This window comes from Dipodomys ordii, unplaced genomic scaffold (genome assembly GCF_000151885.1).
Source record: "Dipodomys ordii isolate 6190 unplaced genomic scaffold, Dord_2.0 Scaffold1, whole genome shotgun sequence".
Taxonomy (NCBI): Eukaryota; Metazoa; Chordata; class Mammalia; order Rodentia; family Heteromyidae; genus Dipodomys; species Dipodomys ordii.
This window is the reverse complement of record NW_012267217.1, coordinates 53,270,045-53,280,350: the sequence shown is the minus strand read 5'-3', so window position 1 is coordinate 53,280,350 and position 10,306 is coordinate 53,270,045. Positions and strand designations below refer to the sequence as shown.

Here is a 10,306-nt window from a genome sequence, read left to right as displayed (position 1 = left end):
CCGCGGCCGCCTCCGGGGACCGGGGAGGGCGCGCCGGTGTTCCTCACGGGGCCCCGCTCCCAGTGGGTGCTGCGGGGGGCGGAGGTGGTGCTGACGTGCCAGGTGGGGGGCCTCCCCGAGCCCACGCTGTACTGGGAGAAGGACGGGATGGCGCTGGACGAGGTGTGGGACAGCAGCCACTTCGCGCTGGAGCCGGGCCGCGCCGTGGGTGGCCCGGGCGTGCGCCTGGCGCTGCGCATCCCGGCGGCGCGGCTGCCCGACTCGGGCGTCTACGTGTGCCACGCCCGCAACGCGCACGGCCACGCGCAGGCCGGCGCGCTGCTCCAGGTGCAGCAGCCCCCCGACAGTCCCCCCGACGACCCCGACGAGCCGCCCGGCCCCGTGGTGGAGCCGCTCAAGTGTGCGCCCAAGACCTTCTGGGTCAACGAGGGCAAGCACGCCAAATTCCGCTGCTACGTGATGGGCAAGCCCGAGCCCGAGATCGAATGGCACTGGGAGGGCCGCCCGCTGCTCCCCGACCGCCGCCGCCTCATGTACCGCGACCGCGACGGCGGCTTTGTGCTCAAGGTGCTCTACTGCCAGGCCAAGGACCGCGGGCTCTACGTCTGCGCCGCCCGCAACTCGGCGGGCCAGACGCTCAGCGCCGTGCAGCTGCACGTCAAAGGTAGCGCCCCAGGGCTGGGGGTCCCGGGGCTGGGGCCTGACCCCCAGAGACCTCTGAAGCCCTTCCTACTCCTCCCCCCATTAGGTGCCCAGCTGCCTTCATTGGCGGGGGGGGGGGGTGTATGTGTGATTAATTAGTATGATTACCCTGTTCCTACCTGCCAAGGGACACGGATTTAGTGGGATTCCAGGATCCCCTGGAACTTAGCTGACCACCAGTTGATTCTGAAGGCAGGATGGGGTGGTGGTGGATGAAGTCAAGGAATGGTTGATGCAGGAACCGTGGGAGACCTAGAACTCACTGTTTTCAACCTTGGCCATTTTAGTCCTCCTTCCCCAACCGAATTTCTACTGGTAGCTCCAATTTGTAAGAGATTTAAAAGAGCGTTGAAGCTGTAATCCTAGCTTCTCCTGAGGCTGAGAGCTGAGGATCACAGTTCCTAGTGCAAAGATAGTCCTAGCAGAAAAGTTTACTGGTTATCTCCAATTAATCAGTAAAAGGCCAAATGGTAGAGTTTCAGCCAGTGAGCCTAAAACGCCAAATGAAAGCACGGGGTTCAAGCCCCAGTACCACCCCGCCCACACACACACAGAGCATTTGTCTATAAATTTATAACATGCTCCTTTAAGTCTAATCAGTGAGAACAGAGCGCTGTTGTATTGAATATACACATTTGGAGTAGAGGTTGTTTCGCAGTCTCCTCTGAACTTTTGAGGAAAGCCCTGGGGACATCACATAAAAAGAGGTAGGCTTGACAGAGGAAAACTATCCTGCAGTTTTCAGCTATTCTTTCATTAAACTCAGGTTTGAAAGAAGAGGAAGGTGAAGGAGAAAATTATGTCACAGTTGAATCATCAATAATATCTAATCTATGCTTAGATTATTCATAAGCAGAAAATTCAGAGGAAACAAAAACTCCTCAAACTCACACTAGATGCTAAAGTTCTCTATAACAGGGTTTTTTTTATCACAAATCGAGGGATTTCACTTTTACTAGTTATTACTCAACTTTTCTCCCTCTCAGGAAAAAATGTTGGCAAATTTTCTTGAGCCCTGCCTAGCGTGTAGTCAAGCATGTAGTACCTGGCTATCATTGTAGCCTTGTGGATACAACTTGGTATGCACAAACTTGCCAGGCCAGTGCTGAATTGGATCAATGTCAAGAAAGAAAAGCCCAGTGGGAAGGCAAGAGAAACTTCCCAGAGCAGTATATAAGAACTTGCTTCTCTGGCAACCCAATTAACCCTCTGTTTTCCTATTTTTGAAACACAATTTTGAAAACAATTAGAATTATTTCAAAACTGGCATTCAAGCCCGGCACCAGTGGCTCTTGCCTGAAATTCTAGCTACTAAAGAGGCTGAGATCTGAGGACCAGGTTTGAAACAGTCTGGGCAGGAAAGCCTGTGCTCTTATTGCCAGTGAACTACCAAAAGCACTGGAAGTGGCACTGTGGCTCAAGTGGTAGATCACTAGAGCAAAAAACCTCAGGAACAGTGCCCAGGCACTGAGTTTAAGCCCATGACTGGCAAAGAAAGAAAAAAAAAGGAAAGAAAGAAAGGAAGGAAGGAAGGAAGACAGAAAGAAAGAAGGAAGGAAGGAAAGATGACATTCAATTCATGCCCTGGTAGACTTTGTGAAGTGCCTCTGAGGGAGTTGAAAATCATGAATCTGGAATGAGTATATGCCTGCCTAGGCAAGTACAAGACCCTGAGTTCCAAACCATAGAAAGGGAGGGAAAGAAAGAAGGAAGGGAAAATAATGAAGGAAGGAAGGAACTTGCTGATCTACTCCCACCCCTCTACCTTTCCCCATTTTACAAGTAAGGTGATGTGTCTAGTGAGCATCAGATAAGAAGTTAGGCCATCTGATTTCCCTTCTGGGTTTTGCTCCAATCCCATCTGGCTGCTGTCTCTAGAGAAAGCAAACAGCCTGAGCCAATGTATGTTGAGCTGTCTCCCTTTTAAGGTTAACCCCCTCTCCAGAGCCTTCTCTTTGCTCTCCTCTTTCTGCAGAGCCCCGCCTCCGATTCACCAGACCCCTGCAGGATGTGGAGGGGAGAGAGCATGGGATCGCAGTGCTGGAGTGTAAAGTACCCAACTCCAGAATCCCCACAGCCTGGTTCCGCGAGGACCAACGACTGCTGCCCTGCCGCAAGTACGAGCAGATCGAGGAGGGCACTATCAGGCGCCTCATCATCCACAGGCTGAAGGCAGATGATGATGGCATCTACCTGTGTGAGATGCGGGGTCGAGTGCGCACCGTGGCCAACGTGACAGTCAAAGGTCAGCCAGCCAGTGGGAGGACTTCAAGGCTGAAGCTGTTAGTGTCTCCACCCTGGGCTAATGGATTCTCATCTACATCTCAGGCCCCATTGTCAAGAGGCTGCCCCGCAAGCTCGATGTCCTGGAGGGAGAGAATGCTGTGTTGCTGGTGGAGACTCAAGAGGCTGGGGTTGAGGGCTGCTGGAGCCGAGATGGGGAGGAGCTGCCGGCTACTTGCCAGAGCAGCTGTGGCCACATGCATGCCCTGGTTCTTCCAGGGGTGACCCGAGAAGATGCTGGCGAGATCACCTTTAGCCTGGGCAACTCCCGTACCACCACTCTGCTCAGAGTCAAATGTGAGGGCATGAAGGCCTCTGGACAGGACAGCCAGGGTGGGAGGGTGACCAGATGCCAGTGCCTGGGTTGGTAAAGTAGATTTCATGGGAAAGGGGTGTGGGGAGAAGGGACATAAGCCAGGCTCAGCGGGTACAGACCCTGCCTTTGTCTCAGGCATCAAGCACAATCCTCCGGGCCCCCCAGTGTTGGTTGAGATGTTCAAGGGCCATCAGAACACGGTCCTGTTGACCTGGAAACCACCTGAGCCACCCCCTGAGACCTCCTTCATCTACCGGCTGGAGAGACAGGAAGTGGGCTCTGAAGACTGGATCCAGTGCTTCAGCATTGAGAAAGCTGGAGCCGTGGAGGTGCCAGGGGACTGCGTGCCCTCGGAGGGAGACTACCGCTTCCGTGTCTGCACCGTCAGTGAACATGGCCGGAGTCCCCACGTTGTGTTCAATGGTTCTGCTCACCTCGGTGAGTCCACCTTTTCAGACCCTGCCTGTCTGTGGCTGTCCCTAAGTTATACCTTCCCATCACTTCTTGACCTTCAGTCCCTGTCCTCTTACATCCTTCCATCTGCCAATTCCTGCCCTCTGCTACCCATTCTAATGGTCACACCCTGTTCCTACCTCAGTGCCCACAGCTCGCCTGGTGAAAGGGCTAGAGGATGTGCAGGTATACGATGGGGAAGATGCTGTCTTCTCCTTGGATCTCTCCACCATCATCCAGGGCACCTGGTTCCTTAATGGGGAAGAGCTCCAGAGTAATGAGCCGGAGGGCCAGGTAGAGCCTGGGGCCCTCCGGTATCGAATGGAACAGAAGGGCCTGCAGCACAGACTCATCCTGCAGGCTGTCAAGCACCAGGACAGTGGGGCCCTGGTTGGCTTCAGCTGCCCTGGCGTACAGGACTCGGCAGCCCTCACCATCCAAGGTTGGTGCTTGTGGGGACTTGAGTGGGTAGATAGGGTTAAGACACAGCCCTGTTGACCAAACATGGCAAATACTATGAACAAGGAGAGTGAGGAACCATGATGGGCTCAGCTTGAGGTCCAGAAGTATAGTACACTGTGTTACCTTAGTAAGCATCATATTCCAGTTCCCTGGAGAGCTTTGTACTTAACAGAATTTGGTCATATTTGTCATCTCCTACAAAAGCTGTGGGTCCTGGGACCCTGTCCTTGACTACTTCCTGTTCTGTTATCTAGTTGCCACTAATCTGTTGTCTATAGCAGTTTCCCATGAGCCACACATAATCCTAACCACTTGATGTAAACTCATTAATCCTATAAGATAGGGTCTTCTGTCATTGAGGCACAGAACAGCTAAATGACTTGGCCAAAGTCACAAAGATATGAGTGGTAGTTCTTTTGTTTATTTGCCAGTCCTGGGGCTTGAACTCAAGGCCTGGGCACTGTCCCTGAGCTTCTTTTGCTCAAGGCTAGCCCTGGACCACTTGAGCCACAGCACCACTTCCAGCTTTTTCTGTTCATGTAGTGCTGAGGAATTGAACCCAGGGCTTCCTGCATGCTAGGCAAGCACTCTACCACTAAGTTACATTCCCAGCACCCTGAGTGGTAGTTCTGGATTATGAACCCAGATAGTCTGATTCCAGAATCCCTCTGGGCCCCCTTTGAAACAGAGAGGACATGAAGCATGCTTAAGGACGGTTGGTGGTATGGGGACTAAAACTTTAAGGAACACTGAGGCATAAAGCTTGTCTTAGTTCATTTTCTTTACAACAGAATACCTGATGCCTGTGCTTTGTAAAGGAAAGAAGTTAGTTTAGCAGTTTTTGGGAGGCTGAATTGTTGGAGACCAGGCAGCCCCAACTGCTCAGCCTCTTGTAAGGGTCCCCGTTGGCTGAGTCACAACATGGTAAAGAAACAGGAAAGGAAATAGCTATGTGTAGAAGAAGCCAAGCACAGCCTCTTTACAACAACCCACTCTCTTAACCTACTGGAGTTCCATGAGAACTGCATTAATCACTTCCAAGGATGATACTTCTAATGATCTAACTCCCTCCCACTGGGCTTCACATCTCAAAGGTTCCACCACCTCCCAGTACTACTATACTTTTTTCCCCAAGGTGCTAGAGGTTAAACCCAGAGCCTCATGCACATACAAGGCAAACGGTCAACCACTGAGCCACAACCCCAAACCTATTTTTAATTTATTTTTATTAGCATACATTAGTTATGCAGGGAGGGATTTCTTTATGGCATTTCCACTTAAATATTCCAGATCAATCTCATACCTTCTAGTACTGTACTTTCTCTCCCTCTTCCTAAAACAATTTCAACCGGTTCCATGGTTATTTTCATAAATGCCAACAGTCTACTTCAACCATATTCCTCCTTATTCGCCCTCCTTGTTTGTCCAACCCCTTGCTGCTCGTGCCCACCACCATAGCCTGTTTCTGTGTGTGTGTGTGTGTGTGTGTGTGTGCACCTGTAAGCACACACACACACACACACACTCGCGCATATACACATGCATACGTGCCACTACTGGGACTTAAAATCAGAGCTTTGCTCTCTTGCTTGGCTTTTTCTCTCCAGGCTAACACCCTACCACTTGGGCCACAGCTCCACTTCTAACCTTTTGTTGATTAACTGGAAATAAGAGTCTCAAGGAATTTCCTGCCTGGACTGGCTTTGACCTGCAATCCTCAGATCTCGGCCTCTTGAATAGTTAGGATTACCAGGCGTGAGCCACCTGTGCCTGGACAGCTTGTTTCTCTTCCCTTCCCCGCCCCCAATCATCTGTTGATCAACAGCTTTCCATGAGGTTCTTTATGCTGTTTTCGTGTGCTGTTGAAATGTATTTCAAGATTTCACCCTGTCTTTTTGCCTCTTTCTTCTCTTTCTCTTTCTAAATAGTCCCTTGATTGGATACCTACCTGTTCTAAGTGTGTATGTGTGTGTGTGTGTGTGTGTAACTACGTATATATGGGTATATATACTTATGCAGATGTCCATGAATATGTATGTATTTTAGGTCTATCCTCCATATATGAGGAAAAACATAGGATATCATGTTTTTTAGCTTGGCTTGTCTCGCTCAATATGCTATCCCCCAACAGTTGCTTAGATGGCAGTTTTCTTCTCTGATGTAGCCACCTCCATAGTGAGCACATGCAGTGAGGAGAGGGGTGCTCATCTGAGACAGAGCAGACTGAGGCTGCACTGCGTGATCGGACTTCTCCCCACACAGAGAGCCCAGTGCACATCCTGAGTCCCCAGGACAAAGTATCATTGACCTTCACGACCTCGGAGCGGGTGGTGCTGACCTGTGAGCTCTCACGGGTGGATTTCCCAGCAACCTGGTACAAGGATGGGCAGAAAGTTGAGGAGAATGAGTCGCAAGTGGTGAAGAGGGATGGGCGCAAACACCGTCTGATCCTGCCTGAGGCCTGTGTCCAAGACAGCGGCGAGTTTGAATGCAGAACAGAAGGAGTCTCAGCGTTCTTCAGCATCACTGTTCAAGGTCAGGAAGGGCACTGTCCTGTGCTCCTCCAGCTGAGGCTGATTCAGGGCCATGAAAGCCCCTCTGGTCTGTCTGTTTGGAGAGAAGGGTTCCCTGACATGGAGGCCTTGGTGGGCCATGATACATATTTTATGTCTCTGTGCACTTGTATCTTTACCCTCTCCAGTGTCAACACCCTCTAGTACACTTGCCTTCTCCCCACTTTTCTCTGCTGAGCTGGATGAGGAAACTAACTACTATTAATGAAAGGAGAAATGGGGGCTAACATTTTATTGGGTACCTACCCTGAGCCTTGTGCGGTACTAAGTACTTCATCTGTATACTCTATCATATTCAAACAAGATGAGGCACCATGTATCTCCAGCTCACAAAGAAACAGGCTCAGTGAGATAATGCAGCTTACTCATTATCACATGCAGCTAGCATGAAAGCCCAGATTTCACACCAGGCTTGGCTTTCTGCTGGAGGAGGACAGGTCATACACTGTTGAGGCCACTGGTCTGGTGGCTTTCGTGAGTCCTTCTCTCCTAGTGCAGACTTGTGCCTCCTGGCCTCAGGGTCAGTTTGGAATTTTGTCTCTCATGTGTGGGATGTCTATGTGATCCATCTTTGCTCCCCATCCAGACCCCCCCGTACATATCGTGGACCCCCAGGAGCATGTATTTGTACATGCCATCACCTCTGAATGTGTCATGCTGACCTGTGAGGTGGACCGAGAGGACGCCCCTGTGTGCTGGTACAAAGACGGGCAGGAGGTGGAGGAAAGTGACTTCATGGTGCTGGAAAATGAAGGGCCCCGTCACCGGCTGGTGCTGCCCACCGCGCAGCCCTCTGATGGGGGCGAGTTTCAGTGTGTTGCTGGAGAGGAGCGTGCCTACTTCACTGTCACCATCACAGGTGGGGACCAGAGGGGCCAGAGCCACTCCTGTGTCACTCTTCACCCGTTACCCTCTCCCTAGCTGTCACACCTCCTCCCTTCCCTTTCCTGAGCGTGGTCTAGCCACACTGGGGAAATACATTGTTACGAGCACTGGCTAGGTATGTCACCAGAAAAGCTCTGCCTTCTCCATTCTTCTGGAGATCCCAGTCAGCAGTAATCTTTGGGGTTGGCAGGTCTGTTGCAGCACAGATGGTCTCAGGCACTAGAGGGGTCAACAGGGTCATACCATCCCTGCTCCACCCATACAAACATGGGCCCCACTCTGAAGCCAATGGCAATACAAAGCTGATGTGTGTGTGTGTGTGTGTGTGTGCGCATGCGTGCGCACGCACATGTGTTGGTACTGGGGCTTGAACTCAGGAACTTTCACTTTTGCTTAGCTTTCTTTGCTCAAGGCTAGCTCTCTACCACTTGAGTCACACTTCCACATCTGGCTTTTTCTGGGTAATTGGAGATAAGTCTCAGCTTTGTCTGCTCAGACTGGCTGTGAACTGTAGACCTCAGATCTCAGCCTCCTAAATAGCTAGGATTATAGGCTTGAGCCACTGGCCCTCAGCTGTGATGTTTGATGACTATTATCGTTTGTTTCCCTAGCTTTTTTTATTATATATTTTTTATTGTAAAGATATTGTACAGAAGAGTTACAGTTACATGAATAAGGCAATGAGTATATTTCCTATCGAGCATTGTTACCACCTCCTTTGTTTTTCCCCTACTATCCCTTCCCTCCCAACCTCCCCAACTCCTCCCTGACCCCAAAGTTGTAAAGTGCAACATAGTGTCTTGTACATTTCCATTAGAAAGAATGACATTGCCTCATTTGTTAGGAAATGGAAAGACTTGGAAAAAATTATATTAAGTGAAGTAAGCCAGTCCCAAAGAAACATAGGTCCAGCCGGGCGCTGGTGGCTCACGCCTGTAATCCTAGCTACTCAGGAGGCTGAGATCTGAGAATCGCGGTTCAAAGCCAGCCCGGGCAGGAGAAACCGTGAGACTCCTATCTCCAATAAACCACTAGAAAACCGGAAGTGGCACTATAGCTCAAGCACTATAGCTCGCCTTGAGCTGAAGAGCTGAGGGACAGCGCCCAGGCCCAGAGTTCAAGCCCCACGACCGACAAAAAAAAAAAAAAAAACATAGGTCCCATGGTTTCCCTTATTTACAATAACTAGCATATGTCTAGGAGAAGTAGAAAAGGTCAAAAGCTATATACATAATGACCATGTAAGATGATGCTAAGCAAAATGAATCCCAAGATAGGGACACGAGGTTTTATCTTTGTTGCTATTGTTTTTAATGTACTTATAATTTGCTATGTGATTTTTTTTTTTTGCTTCTTTTGTATGTTGTTCCCCTATGGTATAAGCCCTGTTTTCACTGTTTTTGATTCCGGTGCCCTGCATCTTGTATATACATTTTTCTAATTTGAGGAGGGGAAGGGAAATAACAAAATCCCTAGCTTTTGATGGTTGTATTCAGAATACTGTGAGCATTTGTCTAAGATTGCTGTGTACTACTACTTGACCAACTTCTGAGGCGAGGGAACAGATGTGAATCGGGAAAGCAGAAGGGCATTCCAGCCCAGCCTCCTGTGCCCTGCAGATGTGTCCTCATGGATCGTGTACCCCAGCGGCAAGGTGTATGTGGCAGCCGTGCGCCTGGAGCGCGTGGTGTTGACCTGTGAGCTGTGCCGACCCTGGGCTGAGGTGCGCTGGACCAAGGATGGTGCGGAGGTGGTAGAGAGTCCAGCACTAGTCCTGCAGAAGGAGGACACCATCCGCCGCCTGGTGCTGCCCGCCGTCCAGCTTGAGGACTCCGGCGAGTACTTATGTGAAATCGATGACGAGTCAGCCTCCTTCACCGTCACGGTCACAGGTGTGGGCCCACCCTCGCTCCCCAGAGTCGCCAGAGGGCCACTCTGAGTCCTGTGGGGAGGGAGAAAGGGGCTGTGGGGTACATATACCAGGGTCTCTGCTGGGGAAAAAAAAAAGTCTGGTGCTAAGGCTAGGCTATGCTGTGCTTCACCAGCTCACTGAGCATTGCCTTGGCCAGATGCGGGGTCATGGGCTTGACCAGCTCGTGAGTAATACAGGCTCGGTTCTGGTTCTCTGTCAGGGGAGGGGTGGGGAGGGGGCGCTGCCAGTCTAGAGGGGGAGGCAGCTGTTAACCAGGGGTCGCAAACAGGCAGTCCCTTGACAGCCCACAGATGTGTTTTGTTTGGCCTGCAGAGTCTTACCAAAGTCAGGACAGTTCAAATAACAATCCGGAGTTATGCGTCCTCTTGAAAAAGCCGAAGACCCGACGGCTCTGGTCTCGCTTCCCCCCATGGCGACGAACAGCTGGCACTGAGTAGCAGCTTCCCCATATATGGGCCCCCCTTTCCTCTGTCCTGCCATCTGCTATTCCTTTTTTACCTCTTCCCACACTGCTTCATCCATTGACTGCCCTGCCTGGCCCCTGTGGGTCTTTTGAGTTTGCGACCCCTGTGTTAAACAAATAAACACACGAATAAATGTGCAGTGACACCTCGTGATAAGTGCTGTGAGGGAAGAGGGCTCAGCCCAGAGAGCAGGGGAGACGCAGGCAGGGCCTGGGAAAGAGATGCCATTCCATAC

At 50.9% G+C, this 10,306-nt stretch overlaps 1 protein-coding gene across 1 annotated transcript in view; it reads left to right on the top strand.

The window, feature by feature from the left end:
* Obsl1 (obscurin-like 1) overlaps positions 1–10,214 on the top strand; it is a 10,770-nt gene extending 556 nt beyond the window's left edge. The window contains exons 2-10 of the mRNA XM_013019102.1: positions 64–664; positions 2,678–2,947; positions 3,031–3,282; positions 3,437–3,739; positions 3,900–4,196; positions 6,479–6,751; positions 7,376–7,648; positions 9,294–9,566; positions 9,920–10,214. Coding sequence (XP_012874556.1) covers positions 64–664; positions 2,678–2,947; positions 3,031–3,282; positions 3,437–3,739; positions 3,900–4,196; positions 6,479–6,751; positions 7,376–7,648; positions 9,294–9,566; positions 9,920–10,044 — 2,667 coding nt within the window. The 3' untranslated portion in view covers positions 10,045–10,214. The remainder of the gene's footprint in view (positions 1–63; positions 665–2,677; positions 2,948–3,030; positions 3,283–3,436; positions 3,740–3,899; positions 4,197–6,478; positions 6,752–7,375; positions 7,649–9,293; positions 9,567–9,919) is intronic.
* The last annotated feature ends 92 nt before the right edge of the window (positions 10,215–10,306 follow it).